This window comes from Sorex araneus, chromosome 8 (genome assembly GCF_027595985.1).
Source record: "Sorex araneus isolate mSorAra2 chromosome 8, mSorAra2.pri, whole genome shotgun sequence".
Classification (NCBI taxonomy): Eukaryota; Metazoa; Chordata; class Mammalia; order Eulipotyphla; family Soricidae; genus Sorex; species Sorex araneus.
Window position 1 is genome coordinate 12,084,835 of NC_073309.1, and position 18,275 is coordinate 12,103,109.

The 18,275-nt window shown below is 49.8% G+C and overlaps 1 protein-coding gene across 1 annotated transcript in view; it reads right to left on the reverse strand.

Moving 5' to 3' along the window:
- Positions 1-18,275, reverse strand: part of TANGO6 (transport and golgi organization 6 homolog) — a 156,985-nt gene that overhangs the window by 38,812 nt on the left and 99,898 nt on the right. Inside the window, exon 16 of the mRNA XM_055145697.1 lies at positions 46-197. Coding sequence (XP_055001672.1) covers positions 46-197 — 152 coding nt within the window. The remainder of the gene's footprint in view (positions 1-45; positions 198-18,275) is intronic.

The following is an 18,275-nucleotide window of genomic DNA, read 5'->3' on the forward strand; positions in this document are numbered from 1 at the left end:
GGAGCCGGCCAAGAAGCCTCAGACCTGGGGAACCCCACGTCGTACCTCGTGGACCACGGAGCCCAGCAGGAAGTCCAGCCGCTGGCACAGTTCTCCCAGGTTGGCCAGGCTGCTGGCCCGGTGAGTGCCGTCGGGGTCCCTTGCTCCCCGCAGGAAGGCGTGGATCAGAGGGTCGCGGTACCTGGACAGCATGTCCCCTACAGGAGAAGGGAGGAATCAACATCTGTGCAAACACCTTGTTCTGAAAGAAGGCACGAGGGTCATCATGGCAAAGGATGGCGATTTTTTTTGTTTTTGATTGAATCAGCATGATCCTTACAAAGCTGTTCAGGATTGGGTTTTAGTCATACAATGTTCCAACAGCCATCCCTCCAGCAGTGTACACTTCCCAGCACCAGCGTCCCCGGCTTCCCTCCCTCCACACCCCCCAGCCTGCCTCTATGACAGGAACTGCTGTCTCTCTTCTCTCTCTCTCTCTTCTCTCTCTCTCCTCTCTCCCCCCTCTCCCTCCCTCCCTCCCTCTCTCTCTCTCTCTCTCTCTCTCTCTCTCTCTCTCTCTCTCTCTCTCTCTCTCTCTCCCCCTCCCTACCCCACCTCTGGGCATTATGCATTATGATTTGCAATGCAGATACTAAAAGGCGTTTTTCAAAATACTTGCATATTTAGGTCCTGCTTTGGGGGTCTGGGTGGAAACATTTGAAATATGATGGTGGGTAAGTATAATGGTGGTGGGATGAATGTTGGAATATTAAATGTGACAAATTATTGTGAACAGAACAACTTTATAAATATAAAAAATAAAATAAAGCCAAGTACTTGCATAGCTCTTCAAAATCATGCTCAGTATGGTATTTCATAAATACAATGTTTATGATGTATATTTTTGTATAAAAAGCAAGCAGCATCCCAATTTTATTTTTACTGTTGTTGTCCTTAAGGTCACAGGTTTACAATAGTGAACATGTGTGGTCCCTGCACCTCACCAACACCACAGTGCTCAGGGCCCTTCCTGGGTGGGCCAGAAGCCCTGATGTCTCCTCTAATCCACCCCTTCAGTCCTCCCAACCTCTCAATGGCTGCTGCTTGGAAAGCTCAATTCTCTAATCCGGGGCAAGGGTCTGTCATTATTCCTCTGTGTGTATGTGTGTGTGTGTGTGTGTGAGAGAGAGAGAGAGAGAGAGAGAGAGAGAGAGAGATGACTGAGGTCATCTGGTATTTGTCCCTCACCCTTAAACTGATTTCACTTCACAGGAAACCCTCCAGTTTCATCCATGTTATAGCTAACTGCAAGATTTCTTCTTTTCTTCTATTGCATAGTACTGCACTCTGTATAGACGTGCAATAGATTTTTGGCAGGTGGGAGGGCCACACCGGGTGGTGCACAGAGTTTACTCCTGGCTCTGAGCTCAGGGATCACTCCTGGCAGGATCTGAGGACCGTATGTGGTGCCAGGGATTACACCTTCCCCGCTGTGCTACCTTTCTGGCCCCGTGCCTTAGCTCCTGCATCTACTCATATGTCGTTGGACATTTGGGTAGCTTCCATGTTAAGTGCTGCAATGAACATAGGTATTTTTGTTTCCTACTGTTTTCCAAAAAGGTGGGACCAGACATTCCCTTCCACCACACCCCTCGACATTGCTTATTTCCAGTCTTATTATTACTATTATTGTTATTATTGTTGTTATTATTTTGCTTTTGGGGCCACACCCAGCGATGATCAGCAGTCACTCCTGGCTCTGCACTCAGGAATTACTCCTGGAGGTGCTCAGGGGACCACATGGGATGCCAGGGATCGAACCTGGGTTGGCCACATGCAAGGCCTTGTCCTACCCTCTGTTCCATCACTCCAACCCTCCAAGGCCCCTTTCACAGACAGCACCTCTCTTGGCAGGGGAAATACTCCCGAGCTTCCTGGTGTTCCCTTCAACTATGTGCATTATTTGGCTTACGCAATACATGGTATCGGCTTCTAGACTCCCTCAGGAAGCCCATATTAGAGACTATTTAGACCACCAGCTAGTCGTGGGAGTGAAACTGAAACACCACCATTTCCTGGGAAAGGAACGTGGTGAAAGTGGTGGGTCTAGTCCATGGAACTTTTAAAAATTTTTTTCTTCTTTCTGGGTCACACCCGGTGATACTCAGGGGTTACTCTTGGCTCTGCGTTCAGGAATCACTCCTGATGGTGCTGGGGGGACCATATGGGATACCAGGAATTGAACCCAGGTTGGCCATGTGCAAGGCAAACGCCCTCCCCACTGTACTATTCCTCCAGCCCCTGCGAAGCTTCCCTTAGTTCAGCTCTCGTGCCCTTCCCTCGGTGTCCCGGGGCTGACGGCACCTGGCTATTTGCATCTCCCGTTCCTCCGCAGGAAGTCAGCGCTAATCAACCTTATTGAGAAGCGACCAGCTGTCTTCAAGGGGGAGAAGGAAACGTGGGGATTCGTCTGAATGAACGGTTCCTTTGGGAAGGTGACAAAAATCAAGTTGATAGTAAAAAGAGAGCGGGAAACAAAACAAAACAAAAACGTGTTTCCACCCTGCCTGCGACAGCTGGGGCCACTGGGCCTGCCCAGGAGTGGACGTCAGCCAGGGCCCTGCTGCCCAGAGCAGGAGAAGGAAACCCAGAGGTGTACCCAAGTTGGTTATTTTCCCCAAAGGGCTCTCTGTCTGGACTAGTGACAGGGGCAGATTCCTGCTGCCAGCGCCTGCTCTTGCCATAACGCCCCGTGGGTGCCCTTAAGGTCCTGGGCCCTGTCCCACCCTTTGGCGGGGGACCCGCTTCATTTCCCCTTTCTCCACTGGGCCCCTTGTGTCCACAGATTCCCCATTGGTAAGAAATTAGTTTTTGGTCCAGAGGCCACATCTGCTGTGGTCAGGACTCACTCCTGGTGGTGCTCAGGGGACCCTAGGCAGTGACGGGTACTGAACTTGGGTTGGCCGTGTGCAAGGTGGTGCCTTGTCCCTTGTACGAACTCTCTAGCCCAAATGACTTTTTTTTTTTTTTTGGTTTTTGGGTCACACCTGGCGATGCACAGGGGTTACTCCTGGCTCTGCACTCAGGAATTACTCCTGGCGGTGCTCAGGGGACCATATGGGATGCTGGGATTTGAACCCGGGTCGGCCGCGTGCAAGGCAAACGCCCTAACCGCTATGCTATCACTCCAGCCCCCCAAGTGACTTTTTGGCAGTTTTTTGTTGGGTGGTTGGTTTTGGCTTTAGGGCCACACCCTGTGGTGCTCAGAGCTTACCCCTGGCACAGGGAGAGCCCAGGTGGGTTGCGTTCAAGGCAAACGCCCAACCCACTGGACTCTTGCTCTGGCCTCCAAATGAATTATTTTAAGCCTGTTAATAAATCTGATGTTAATTGGATTATCTGCCTAGACTAAGAACCAGAAGGGTACTCCCAACAGTGGCGACCATGAAGGGGCAACTTCACTGGCTCTTACCCCCGGCAGCAGCCACAGAGGGAGATCCCGGCCTCCTGGGCAACAGCAGGCAAAGAGTGGAGTCTCACTCCCTTGATCTCCGGGGTATCACCAGTGGGAAGGAGATTAGAGAGATTTTTCTTTTCAAAAATTAAAATTAGGAGCGATAGTACAGAGGGTAGAGCCTTGCATGCGGCCGACCAGGGCTTGATCCCTGGCATCCCATAGGGTCCCCCCAGCACCGCCAGGAGGAATTCCTGAGTGCAGGGCCAGGAGTAACTCCTGAGCATCCCTGGGTATGACCCAAAAAGCAAAAATAAAGAAATTAATTAAAATTAAAATTAGCAGAAGGCTAGGGGGATAGTGGCGGGGGGGTGTGGGGGCGGTGAGGCACTTGCTTTTCATGCAGCTTTGATACGGTTTGATTCCCTGGCCAACCATACATGGCCCCCCAAGTCCCACTAGGAGTAAAGCCCTGAGCACTAGGAGTAAAGTCAGGAAGAGCTCCCCCCTCCCTCCCCACCATCAGGAGAAAATACCGAAGGAACTAGTTCCTTGGGATTAACTCTTGGTGCCAATCCTTTTCCTTCCCTTTGTTTCCCATCTTCTCAGCTTCTGCAATCTCTCTGGCGCCTAAAACTTCAAATTGTGGGGCTGGAGAGACAGTCCCACAGGGACTGCAGAGACAGTGGAAGTAGGGCGCTGGCCTTCACGTGGCCAACCTGGGTTGCTCCCAGCACCACGTGTCGTCCTACAAGCCTGCCACAAGCCATCCCTAAGCACAGAGCCAGGAATAAGCCCTAAGGGTGCGGCCAGGTATAGCCACAAAACCAAAATAATAATAATAATAATAATAATGAAAGATTGCTGGAGCGGGCACCAGTAACATCTCCATTTTGAGACTTGTTACTGTTTTTGGCATATCGAATACGCCCTGGGTAGCTTGCCAGGCTCTGCCATGAGGGCAAGATACTCTCAGTAGCTTGCTGGGCTCTCCGAGAGGGGTGGAGGAACCGAACCCGGGTCGGCTGTGTGCAAGGCAAACGCCCTACCCACTATGCTATCACTCCAGCCCTAATCAAAATAATGAAATAATAATGAAAGAAAGGAATAAAAAATTGAATGTAATATTGATCAAATATCAGGCTGTGCAAAAAATTGATCAAATACAGGCTGTGCAATATTTGGGATCAAACCCAGGGCCTCTCACATACGCACAATGTGTTCTACCACTGAGCCACATCACAGCTGGTAAAGGGATTTTTTTGTTGTCATATTTTTGGCCACAATTCAAGGCTAACACACCTGACTCCACACTCAGGCATCACTTCTGGAAGTGCTTGGGGGGGTCACATGTGGTACCAGGATTGAACTGCACCCAGGCATCACTCCTGGAAGTGCTTGGGGGGGGGTCACACGTGGTACTAGGATTGAACCCAGGTCGGCTGCATACAAGGCAAGTGCCCTGCCCGCCGTATTATCACTCTGGAGAGCTTTGGTGGTGGTGGTGATGGTGTGTGCTGAGGACGGCACCCCAGCAGAATCAGAACTCACACCCAGGAGAGTGGGGACTGAACCCGGGGCCTCACCCACACAAGGCATGTGTCCTAGCACTGAGCTATACAGCTCAGGTCCCTCAAGGTGTTATAAACACACAAGGGAAAAGACATGCAGGAAAAAGAGAAAACGCTATCTTGTGTAATCAGTCTGGCTAACATGGAGCTGGTTATATAAGGGTTTTGTTTGTTTGGTTTTGTTTTTTTGGGGTCACCCCTGGCAGTGCTCAGGGCTTACTCCTGGATCTGTGCTCAGGGATCACTCCTGGCAGGCTTGGGGGACCTCATGCAGTGCCAGGGATTGAACCGGTCGGCTGCAAGGCCATGCCCTACGAGTTGTACTATCACGTTGGCCCCAAGGGTTTAAAAATACGCTTTAATTACAATGGAGTCCTTACATACGACTAGAATGTGAGTCTCTCTCTGTGCCTCTGTGTGTGTGTCTCTCTCTCCCCCCTCCCCTCCCCACCTTTAGGCCATTACAGTTGGCAATGCAGTACTGAGAGGTTAACGTGCATATCCTTTACCTCCTTTCAGCAATGAGTTCAGCTCTTCTCCAGAGTGCGCCTTCCTCTACCCTAACCGCCCTCTGCCCCCACTTGTGGTGAGCTTCCAACCGCGAACCAGTCCTCCTGGGCCTTGTTAGAATGTGATTTCCTTTAATCCGCTAAAATGCAAGTTTTCTTGGACTGTCAGTCAGCTCATGGTCAGGGACTGTAAAAGGATTTCTTCCCAGTTTAAGTCATTTACTGAGACTTTCGCTGGGAGTCCTAGGGGACGGGGGTGGGGGGCTGACGGTGTGAGCACCAAAGCAAGTGCTCAGGCCTCGGAGCTCCCTCTCGGGCCTGCTTCAATGTTTCAGAACTCTTAGTAAACAGTCTTAATTTTTTTTTTTTTTTTTTTTGCTTTTTGGGTCACACCCAGCAATACACAGGGGTCACTACTGGCTCATGCACTCAGGAATTACTCCTGGTGGTGCTCAGGGGACCATATGGGATGCTAAGAATCGAACCCGGGTTGTCCGCATGCAAGGCAAACGCCCTCCCCGCTGTGCTATCGCTCCAGCCCCTAAACAGTCTTACTTTATGGCGGTGTATCTCTTTACAGAAATTTAATATGAACTTATTGTATGAGTACGACAGGAACATGGACGCATTACCAGGGTTTTGATTGGCAAGCCATACTTGAGAATGAGGCACATTAATTCAGGTATGATCAGAGAGCTTAAGGGAAATAAGGTGACTTGACAGAGTCAATAAAGAAAAATCAGCCTGAAACCTTGCTTATTAAACCTGGATGTAGAAGGTCTAAGCAGGGGAATGAGGAAGGGCATTTCCTGACAAGCCCAGAAACTCCAGGGCATTTCGGAAGCAAGAATGAACCCAAATTTACAGATATTAAGAGCAAAGTCTCATGAGACACTGGTGTGACTAGCCTCGAGAGACTATGCAAAGTTCAGCCCGAGATCCCCACGGAACAAGCAAGGCCGATTCAAAAATACCAATATGGTTCATTGCTATTCTCATTGCATCTATGCAAATAACAGGCAACTTTTATTAAAACTAGACAATTTGCAAACATTAATTTTCCCGTGATTATCTCCAGTAGACAAGGGTTGCAACAGAGAAGATTATGTTTCCGTAATAAACCTCTCTAGATATCGGATTCCCGTTCTTTCAAAGAACTCGGGGTTGTTTTTGTCTGTTTGTTTCCTTTTCTACTAGACCAGGTCCTAAATTCTCCACCTCCAGAAATAAAACACAACTGTTAAACGGAACGCACATGTTCTCAGGACTGAGAGAGGGACAGTGGGAGGGTCACGATGCACCATCTCGAATCTGAAACTCCCCGGGAAGGGGGGACGGAGGGAAGGGAAGGAAAAGCTTCCCCCAGCCATGCCACTGCGGTACGGATTGTTCGGAGCTGAATCAAGACCTGAAAGACTCATGAGAAACTCTACCACTCCCTTAACTAGCTAGAAGAATGTAAATTGAACATCTTCCCTGGAATTAAGGTCATTACCAGAAGTAACCTTTCTATCTGAGTACCTTATCTACTGGCGGGAAGCGCAGCTAATTACAGGAGGTCACGTGACTCTCCCCGCCAGGAAAGCCCCTCCCCCTCCCCAGGCCCCACAGCCCTTTCCTCCATCCCTTAGTTCAGCGGAGACCTGGAGACCTCGTTTTACTGTTCCTTCTGGGGCCCCCTCATGTCCACGTGGCTCCCCATATGTATCAGCAACTAAACTTGTTTCCCACCCCCCCAAGCCCCCCAGCACTAAACTGTCTGATGTCAATCTGATGATCTGACAAGCCCAAGAAGACTCTGCAGAAGGGGCGCAGGGAAAATCTCTCTCCTCCCTGACATACGGTACAGCGAAAAGAGTCTTTTAACACATTATGACTTAGAAGATTTTTATCAAGCTTTTCAATGTCACTTTGAAGTCTAGATGGAGTCATTTATGCATATCAGATCACATCGTTCATAAAGAATCTGAGTCGACTTGCAACAAGAAAGACGAGTGGAAGGGCGGCATTAAAGCTGAACTCAGGATTTCAAAGGCTCGACAATGCCCCACTTCACTGAAACGGGTCATAGACCTAAAACAGAGAAAGAAAATTCCACTCTTGGCCGAATCTTCACATGATCCTTTTTTTTTTTTTTTTTTTTTTGCTTTTTGGGTCACACCTGGCGATGCACAGGGGTTACTCCTGGCTCTGCACTCAGGAATTACACCTGGCGGTGCTCAGGGAACCATATGGGATGCTGGGAATTGAACCTGGGTTGGCAGCGTGCAATTCAAATGCCCTACCCGCTGTGCTATCACTCCAGCTCCTCACATGATCCTTTCAGAAATTCATTTTTTTTTTGAGTTTGAGGAGGTAGGTTCCTTTTTTTTTTTTTTTTTTTTTTTTTGCTTTTTGGGTCATACCCAGCGATGCTCAGGGGTTACTCCTGGCTTTGCACTCAGGAATTACTCCTGGCGGTGCTTGGGGGACCATATGGGATGCCGGAGATCGAACCCGGGTCAGCCGCGTGCAAGGCAAACACCCTACCCGCTCTGCTATCGCTCCGGCCCCGAAGAGGTAGGTTCCTTTTAATACTTTCCCCCCTCTGTTTCCTCCTTTTGGGGCAGGGGAAAATAGAAACGAATAGGAAACCAACCTACCAATAGGAAGGAAGTATGGAAAATGTGGGGTAGCTGGGAAAGGTGCTGCAGGATAAACCGATGACACTCTCCAAAGCCTGAGTGATCACATACCGCCAGCGTGGCTGCGGTGACCGGGATTTGACATTCTAAGAAGGTCTTACCCAATATTTCTCAAACACTGAGATTCTTGCAGTGCAACTTGATTATAATGTAGATTCAGGTGATTCAGCATGAATCAAAAGAACATACACCATTAAAAATTCTTTCAGAGAATTCACCGATCCCTGATCCCTGAACTGTACCACATCTGGAATTCAATTTAAGACATGTCTTAACACACATTACAATTAAAATGGTAAAAATAAAAAGAGAATTCTACAAGCTCCAGGAGAGAAGCAGAGTCCCACTGATGGGACACCCTAGCAGAGTGCCAGCAGCGGCAGAGCCTGAGGGAAGACCATTAGCAGATTTCTCAACAGGAACTCTCTAAGGAGTGTCAGAACGCATGCAAAGAGCTGCGTGGAAAAGACCTCCAACCAAAAGTACTCTACCCAGCGAGGTTACCATTCAGTTGTGCAGGAGTAAAACTCTTTTCAGGTAGCCGACATTCATGCCCACTAACCAAGCTCTCCTCCAAAAAAGGACTTCTATGAATGGAACAGAATCACTTAAAAGTAGCAAGATATCTTAAAAAAAAAAAAAACACAGAACATAGAATGTGGGACATAGGGGGCTGGAGCGATAGCACAGCGGGTAGGGCGTTTGCCTTGCACGCGGCCAACCCGGGTTCGATTCCCAGCATCCCATATGGTTCCCTGAGCACCGCCAGGAGTAATTCCTGAGTGCATGAGCCAGGAGTAACCCCTGTGCATCGCCAGGTGTGACCCAAAAAGCAAAAAAAAAAAAAAAAAAAAAAAAAAAGAATGTGGGACATAAATAGAATAATAATGGAGACATCTACATTCAAACTTACAGATTTTTTCCTTGTTATGCCCATTCTGTTAAATCTATAAAGACTTTTAAATTTCAGCCATGTACTTTTCAGTTAAGAAATGGTTTTGGTTCTTTCAAAATCTTATTTCTCTGTGGACATTTCACATCTATTTACTTATTATTAGCTTAGCTTCCACTCCATCACTGCATGCGGATACATAATCGATGTGTGACATTATGTTCACAGTAGGATTGGTTTGTGCTGATTTTCTTTTCCTTTGACAATGGACCCTATTGTACTAATCCTTCTTTTGTTGAACAAATTTGAATTGTAGCCCAGGTTAAAAAACAAACAGGGGCTATACCCAGCAGAGTGTGTGTGTGTGTGTGTGTGTGTGCGTGTATGTGTGCACGCAGGGGATGTGATACCAGGGACTGAATTCAGAGCCTGTATATTCTCTATCACTTGAGTCAGATACCCCAGCCCTATATTCCAGGTATTTTATATATTCAATTCTGAATTTCTGAGTTAAAAGCTATTTCTCTGAAAAATGCTGCCACATCTTTATGTTCGATTTGAACCCAGCTGGACTCACGTTGCCAAGTTGATTTCTCGGGAGAAGCTCACTAAACTGTTCTTTCATTCTTTTCTCTCAGTTCATTTCCCCCCAATCCGTTATTTTATTTATGTATATAATTTTGTGTTGCTGGGGGGGGGGTCAAACCCAGGACCTTACACATCACGGACTAATATGCTCTACTGCTAAGTGATATTCCTGATTTTGGGCTACACTTGGAGGTGTTCAGGGTTTACTTCTGACTGCACTCTGGAATCACACCTGGCAGTGCTCGGGGAACCATATGCGGTGCTGGGGCTTGAGCCCGGGTCAGCTGCGTCCTGGCAGCCTCAGTTTTCAGCTGTTGACAAGCGCTCAGTTGTCCCTCATTTGGGTGCTTCCTTCTGATCCGAGCGTAAGTCCTTTCAGGATCAGAGATGTTCCAGTACAGTTTATATACAAATAAAAGGGCAGCACCTTGGGCTGGAGCGACAGTACAGATGGCACAGCGGGTAGGCGCTTGCCTTGACATGGGCAACCTGGATCAATCCCCGGGACCCCATAAGGTCCCCCAAGCACTGCCTGAAGTGATCCCTGAGTGCAGAGCCAGGAATAAGTCCTCAGCACCATTGGGCATGAACCTCCGCCCCGTAAAAAAAAAAAAAAAATGGGGGAAAAAAAGGAGGGGGTAAAACCTTTCCACCGCCACCCTCCCTTCGGATGTGGGACTGGGTGCTAGTGGCTGTGGGGACAGGGAGGCAAGACTTGTGGGGACAGGCTATAAAAGTGGAGTAATGAACTTTTCTGGATTGTCACAGTTCGTTATATGCACTAAAATCAATGATCTGTTAACTTTTTTTTTAATGTAGGAAATCTGCTTTTTATGATCTGTAAATTTAAGGGGAGCGTTTTACAGTATACAAGTTTTATCTTAATAAATCTTAAATCTACTTAAAAAAAAAAAACAAGTGAAGAGCTAATCAATTCACCGGGTCTATGCTTTGTGAGGGAGACCCAGGTTCTCTGGGCAATGCCAGGAGTAATCCCACTGCCCCCGCCCCCAGCACAGAGCCAGGAGTAGACCCGGAGCACTGCCAGGTGTGGCCCCCAAACCAAAAATGAAAAAATAAAATAACTGGGCAAAACATCTGAAGAGATCTTTGGGGGCCTGAGAGATAACACAGCAAGTAAGGCATTTGCCTTGCTCACGGCCTACCTGGGTTTGATCTCCAGCATCCCACATGGTCTCCGGAGCCCACCAGGAGTGATCCCTGAGTGCAGAGTCAGGAGTAAGCCCTGAGTACCACCAGGTGTGGCCCCCAAACAAAACAAAAGATATTTCAGTCAAGAAGGTATACTAATGCCAATAAAAACCCGTAAAAAGATGCTCAAAATCATTAACTCTTACGGGAACGCAACTCAAAGCCACAAAGCAAGCCACTTCCGGCCCACCAGGATGCCTACAACGGAGAAGACAGACAGTTCCAACGCCGAGGGCTACCCTCTGCCAGAAACAGTCCGACAGTTTCAGAACCAGAGTCACCATCTGAGGCAGCAAATCCATTCCTCCATATATCCCTGAGCATTCAAAACATTTCCATGTAAAAAACCGCCCATGAATATTCAAAGTAGTATTATCCACAGCAGCAGAAACGGGAAAGAAGACATCCTCAGATGTCTGCGGGCCGATGACTGGATTCTAAACTGCGGTGTGTTCAGACAATGGAACACTACGTGGGAAGGTTACAGGACCTCAGTTACAGGAAACGTCCACTATCAGGAAATACTCAGTTGGCAGAAAGTTGATTTGTGACTGCCTGACTAGTACCAGGTGGTTTCACAATGGGGCTGGAGCAACAACACAGTGGGTAAGGCATCTGCATCCCAGGTTTGATCCCTGGCACCCCATACGGTCCCCTGAGCCCCGCCAGGCGTGATTTCCTGAGAGCAGAGCCTGGAGTAATGCCCAAGCAATGCCTGGTGTGGCCCCCCCAAAAAACAAAACAAAACAAAACACTTTAAAATTGATTGTAGTGAGTTGCAGTGTGGTATAAATGGAAACAAACAAACAAACAAAACCCAAGCAAACAAAAAAACCCAAACTACTGGGGTTCAGTCTGAACGAGTCAATAGATGAATTCTAGGGGACAGTACAGCTGTCCTTTCAAGTCAGTTTTTACCTTTTTGGAGGGGACATCCAGTGAGTCTCCCTGATAATTCCTAAAGGTGAGGCCCTCAAGCAGGGGGACCCTGGGCACCCTGCCTGCCCTCCCGGGGAGCCAGGGCCGGCCTGCCCCAGCAGCTGCCTGGACTGCGGGGCGGCCTCCCCACTGCCCTGTGTCCAGGGCACGCTGGCCAGACCTTTGCTTCCTTGTTTGTCAGAGAAAGATGGTGCTGAGACAACTTTAATGTCCGCTGTTCCTGATTTGGAGCTGGCGATATAATTCTTTGAAAAGCTTTTAGTTTGCTCTTCTGTTTGGGGGCCACACCCAGCAGTGCTCAGGGGTCACTCGTGGCTGTGCTCAGGGCACTGTATGTGGTGGGGGACAGACCAGGGTCACCGCGTGCAAAGCAAGAGGCTTACCTCCAGTACTTATCTCTCCAGCCCTGCAGAACATTTTGGTTTAAGTCATCTAAATTAATGTTCATCGCTTCAGTGTTTATTTTTTTAATTACATTTTTTGGGGAGTACACTCAGGCTTACTCCTGGCTCTGTGCTCCAGGATCACTGCTGGCAAGCTTGGGGGGCCATATGAGGTGCCAGGGATCAAACCTGGGCCTGGCACGAGCAAGGTAAACGCCCTACGTGCTTTGTTACTTCTCCGGCCCAGGCTGATTCTTTTGGAGAAAATTTTGAGGGGTTTTCTGGTTACTATTAATTTCTGTTTGTTCTTTGGGCCACACGCAGTAGTGCTCAGGGCCTGCACCTGACTCGGTGCTTGGGCGACCGAGAGGCTGGGAATGAGCTCAGGCTCCAGCGTGCAACATGCGCTCCAGCCCTTTGAGCCGGCTCCCGGCCCGGCCCCAACATCACGTTAGTTAGGTCTCTAAAGCATACCGAAGAAGCAGACAGTTAATCAGAATCCTGTCTCCATATGGCTGTGCCGAGCCACAGCTGATGAGCATTAACCCAGGAATAACAAAGTCACCTTGCCAAAGTTTAAAAGCCTCTGTGCTCCAGCCGTTCTACGTGTCGAACTTGTCTCTCCTGCTCTCGTCTGAGTTTCTCTTGAAGACCAGGCTCAAGGAGAGCTAGAAATCTAGGGCCTTAGGAGGAGAGAGGATAGAGCGAGAGAGTGAGAGAGAGTGCGAGAGCGAGAGCGAGAGAGAGAGAGAGAGAGAGAGAGAGAGAGAGAGAAGTGCCTGTCACAGAGGCGGCTGGCTGGAGCTGGGAAGTGGGGGGGCAGGTAGGGTGGTGGTGGGAGGGAAACTGGGGACACTGGTGGTAGGAAATGTACACTGGGTGTTGGAACATTATATCACTGAAACCCAAGCATGAACAATCTCGTAACTGTATCTCATGTTGATTCAATAAGAAGGAAGGAAGGAAGGAAGGAAGGAAGGAAGGAAGGAAGGAAGGAAGGAAGGAAGGAAGGAAGGAAGGAAGGAAGGAAGGAAGGAAGGAAGAAGGTAGGTAAAGAGAGAGACATAAAATTTGAGCCTTTCTCTGCCTATCTTTCTTTGGTTTGGTTCTGATTTCTGGGGAACACCCAGCGATGCTCAGGGCTCACTTCTGCTCTGTACTTTGTGATCAACCCTGGTAGGCTCAGGGGACCAACATCAGGGATGCGGGGGATTGAACCCAGGCTGGCCGAGAGCAAGAGAAGCACCCTACCTACTGGACTATCTTTGGCTGTATCTCTGGGCTTTGTTTTTGCTTCCGTACTTTCCCTTTGTTGTCGCTGGGTTCCGCGTCCGTCAGCACAGTCTTGCGCACACCTGCTACACTGCTCCAAGGTCCCCGGCTCCGAGACCAGAACTACCAAGACCAAGCTAGGCGCAGGTGAGCAGCACAGGGTCAGAGCTGCAACCTCCCTCTGGCAAGGCAAGTGCTCTCCGTGGGCAGTGAGCAGTGCCCAGGCCCCTCCGCACATCCCCGAATCTTTCTCTCTCCAGGTTCCTGGATCAGAATCCCCTGCAGGAGGGCCTAGGGTGGCTTTGCAAAAAAAAAAAAAAAAGTTATTTTACCCTGCAATTTTGAGGCAAGATGCTGACTGTATCTGCCGCGTCCAACCTCGGTGTCCGGGATGGGGAATGTGGCTTCCACATTCAAAGAGGAACAGGGGGGCTGGAGCAATAGCACAGTGCGTAGGGAATTTGCCTTGCACGCGGCCAATCCGGGTTTGATTCCCAGCATCCCATATGGTCCCCTGAGCACCGCCAGGAGTAATTCCTGAGTGCATGAGCCAGGAATAACCCCAGTGCATTGCCGGGTGTGACCCAAAAACCAAAGAAAAAAAAAACAACAAAGAGGAACAGGGCAGAACGGGGAGACCCCTGGCAAGTCCCGAGTGAGGGAGAGAGCCCCTGTCACCACACAACAAAGAGGACCCCATCTCTAAATGGACCTGTACAAATACGCGCTTCGTTTCCTGCAAGATGGTACTTTCTAAACTTCCAGCTCTGATATTTGGGGAGGGGGGAGAGTAAAGCTATAAAACAGCCAAATGGCTGAGGCCAGGGAGGCAGGAGAGCAGCAGGGCACCCGCTGTGCATGCCTAAGGCCCGGGTTCAAATCCCTGGCCACATGCGTGCGCGCACACACACACTCATACACCTATACACACACACAAACATAAATTAGAATGGTCGAGTGGGGCGGGGCTGGGTCAGTGGTAGTGCACCCGCCTTGCAGCCTAAGGCCCTGAGCAGGATACCCCTGGCACCAACCCCGTGCCACACCTACAGCAAACACCACAACCAAGAGTGTGCAAGACCTGGTCATCACAACATCTTGAGGTGAATGAATCTCGGAAGTTGGCAGCTCGCCACAGAGATGCCCCCGGGCCCGTGCCGAGCTGATTGCCCCAGGGCTCCTCAGATGGAGCAGGCACTCTCTCTCCACCTACTCCAGATGAACCCTGGATGCCACAAACCTTCAGAAGAAAAACCCAGGTACGCGGGACCAGTGACTGAAAACTCCAGGGCACATGGAGGCGGGTATGGGCCTCCCCTCCCCATCTCCCCGCCCATGGGGTGTCCTGGCTATCACGCCCACCAACTGCCTCCGGGCACCATTTACATCCCTGAACGGCCGAGATCCAGAGACTGATGAATGAATCTCGGAACTGAGCAGCTCGCTGCCGAGATGTCCCCCCACCCCAGTTATTTAAAGTTTTAGATATCCAACAGTGCAGGACCGCTTGACATCCTATACTATCCCATAACAAGCAATACAAAATAAATTATTTAGCATCTGCCTGTGGGGCAGGCTTTAGTGGTCATGAGAAAATTTGAAATAATGGTGTAGGAAAGGGGTAATGGTGGTGGGATTGGTATTGAAATACTGAATGTAATCAATTACTGTGAACCACTTTATGAAAATAAAATTGAAAAAAAAATCTTGAGGCTGAGGAACTGGAGCCATAGTAGAGCAGGGAGGGCGTTTGCCTTGCACATGGCTGGCCTGAGTTGGATCCCCAGAATCCCATATGATACCCCGAGCACTGAGAAGAGTAATTCCTGAGTGCAGAGCCAGGAGTAACCCTTGAGAATCACCAAGTGTGACTCAAAAAGCAAAAAACAGTTAAAAAAAAAATCTTGAGGCTGGATAGATAGTACAGTGAGTAAGGTGCTTGCTTGACTTGCATGTGGCTATTCCGGGTTCGACCCCTGGCATCCCATATGGTCCCTTGAGTAACCCCTGAGCACTGCGGGGTATAGCTTCAGAGCAAAAAAAACCTCATCGATAACAAAAGGATAGGGAAAATATTTCAAATTTTTAAAAGGGGAGGAGGCTTGCTTCTCAAGGCCGTGTTCTCCAGCCAACATGTGTCTGTCCCTTTGTTCTTTCCGCCCTGGCGACACAGGTGTTCTCTCTGGAATATATACTTTTCTCCTTTCCCCTCACATCCTTTTTCTTTTGGGGGGGTGTCACACCTGGCGATGCTCAGGGGTCACTCCTGGCTCTGCACTCAAGAATTACTCCTGGCAGTGCTTGGGGGACCATATGGGATGCTGGGAATTGAACCCGGATTGGCTGTGTGCAAGGCAAACACCCTCCCCGCTGTGCTATTGCTCCCGCCCCATCCCCTCGCATCCTTCTAAGTGAATTTTGTTCAATAAAAGCTGTCTGTTTCAAAAATAAAAATTTAAAAGGTCAAGTGATAGAATATGATACAAAATAAACCAGACTTCACGTATTTACTATGAAAGAAGCCCACTACTTTTTCTCCCCTCTCGGATTCCCACTGACTGGGAAGGAAAGTGAGCAGACACCCAGCGGCAACAGCCTCCCGGAGAGTCGCATGCCCTCGCCAGGAATCCTTTAGGGGAGACAAAATCCTAATCAGATGTGCTTCATTCTCTCCTTGCTGTCTGTGCTGCGTGCCAGGGACCCAGCCCGGGGCCTCTCCCACGGACGCAGTCCAGGCCCATGTGGTCCTCTCTGCTCTCACGCGTAACCAAGGTTTCATTCACTCTGGAAACACAGCAGGAGGAAGACGGGCCCCTCGGGACAGCTCGTGGCGCCGATCGAGGGCCATGTGCAGGGCCCAGAGAGGGTAGACTCTGTGTCAAGGTCAGAGGGAAACGAGAGGGACAGGATGAATCCGAAAGCCACGGACAGCTCAATATAATACAATTTAAGTGCTATTTTTTTTCTTTTTGGGTCACACCCGTTGATGCACAGGGGTTACTCCTGGCTCTGCACTCAGGAAATCACTCCTGCCGGTGCTCAGGGAACCATATGGGATGCTGGGAATCGAACCTGGGTCGGCCGCATGCAAGGCAAATGCCTTACCCACTGTGCTACTGCTCTAGCCCCTCACTATTCGTTTTTTTAAGTTTTGTCATTGAAATGCTCACAGGTAAACTCTGGTCTATGAACAACAATTACTCTGCAGCCCTGAGTCTCCCCTGCAGCTCTGGGGAAATGAGTTTTTTTTTTTTTTTTTCTGATTTTGGTTTCCCTCCTCAACAGAGCCCTTTGGGAGCCATATAAGGCTAGGAGGCAGCGGGATAGCAGAAGTGGGGACTCCAGGAATGCTGTGAGCATCCGTAACCTCTCCACCGGGCAAAGCAAAGCACGGGTGTGTGCCTGTGAAACTTGATGGAGGCCCCAAGAATGGGAAGTGGATAGGAAAGGAGTATGAACTCACGGGACAGATGGAAGAGGAAAGGTACATGTAACAGCGGCTGGCCCAGGGCACAGTGCGACAGAGCACGGGAGGCGGGAGGGCTGGTTCTGCCTCCCAGGCAGGGGGAAGGCTGTCTCCTGCCCACGACAGTTACTTGGCTCTCTCTTAAGATCTGCAGGAACTTCCGCTCTGAAACAAAGGACACTAATGTGGCCAGCTGAGCCCCCTCCTCCCCCCAGCCAGGTCTCTGACATTTCAAGGCTCCTGCAATTCTCATCCTTCTCTATTTAACCTTCTAGGGGCCGGGCTGGAGAGAAACCAGTGTCTCAGAGCCGTGCCTAAGGGGCCAGAGGGATAGGGCAGCAGGTAGGGCTTACACCCAGTGGAACTGGGTTCGATCCCTGGCATCCCATGTGGTCCCCGAGCACTGGCAGGAGAAATTCCTGAGTGCATAGTAACCGCTGAGCAACATTGGGTGTGTTCCCCAAGCAAACAAACACACAAACAAACAACAAAGCAGCAAACAAAGTGCGATGTCTACCAGGGAAGGAGGAAGAGGACACATGGAGAACTGTCACCTGACAGCCTCGGGCAAGGCTGCGGAGAGATGAAACTCTGCTCACCCCCTAACAGCAGGAGGTGACTGACCAATGGCCTTGTGGGAGAAGCTGACCCCGACACGGGGGCGGGGGTGTGTGTCGGAGGCTGAAGCCACAGTCATCTTAGGGTTTTGATGGGGTTGGCCAGGAAGGTGGGTCACAGGAGTCACTGGGCAAGAAAATTCGGGGAGTCCCTTGATGAGAGTTCCCCCTCCTGGGGCCTACACGTTAAGACCCACTTTTCTCTTCACGGAAAAATGCTAATCTATCACCCTTGGTGAGCTGGAGCGACAGCACAGCGGGTAGGGCGTTTGCCTTGCACACGGCTGACCCAGGTTCGATTCCTCCGTCCCCCTCGGAGAGCCCGGCAAGCTACTGAGAGTATCCAGCCCACACAGCAGAGCCTGGCAAGATCCCTGTGGCGTATTCGATATGCCAAAGACAGTAACAACAAGTCTCACAATGGAGACATTACTGGTGCCTGCTCGAGCAAATCGATGAGCAATGGGATGACAGTGACACGGTGATCACTTTTGGTTTTCACTCATGCTTTTGGCCCTCTTGAGGCAGCGGGAGCACGAGGGGACCCTGAGTGGCAAAGACTTCCAGCACGCTTCCCTTCCCTCGTCCAACAGGCCACAAAGGCAGGGCAGGTTCAGGTGGGACCCGCCAGAGACTTCAACCGGCGGAGAGCGTGACCTCGGGAAGGTCCCAGGTATGAAGCAAAAACTAAACGTTTTGTTGGGGCCAC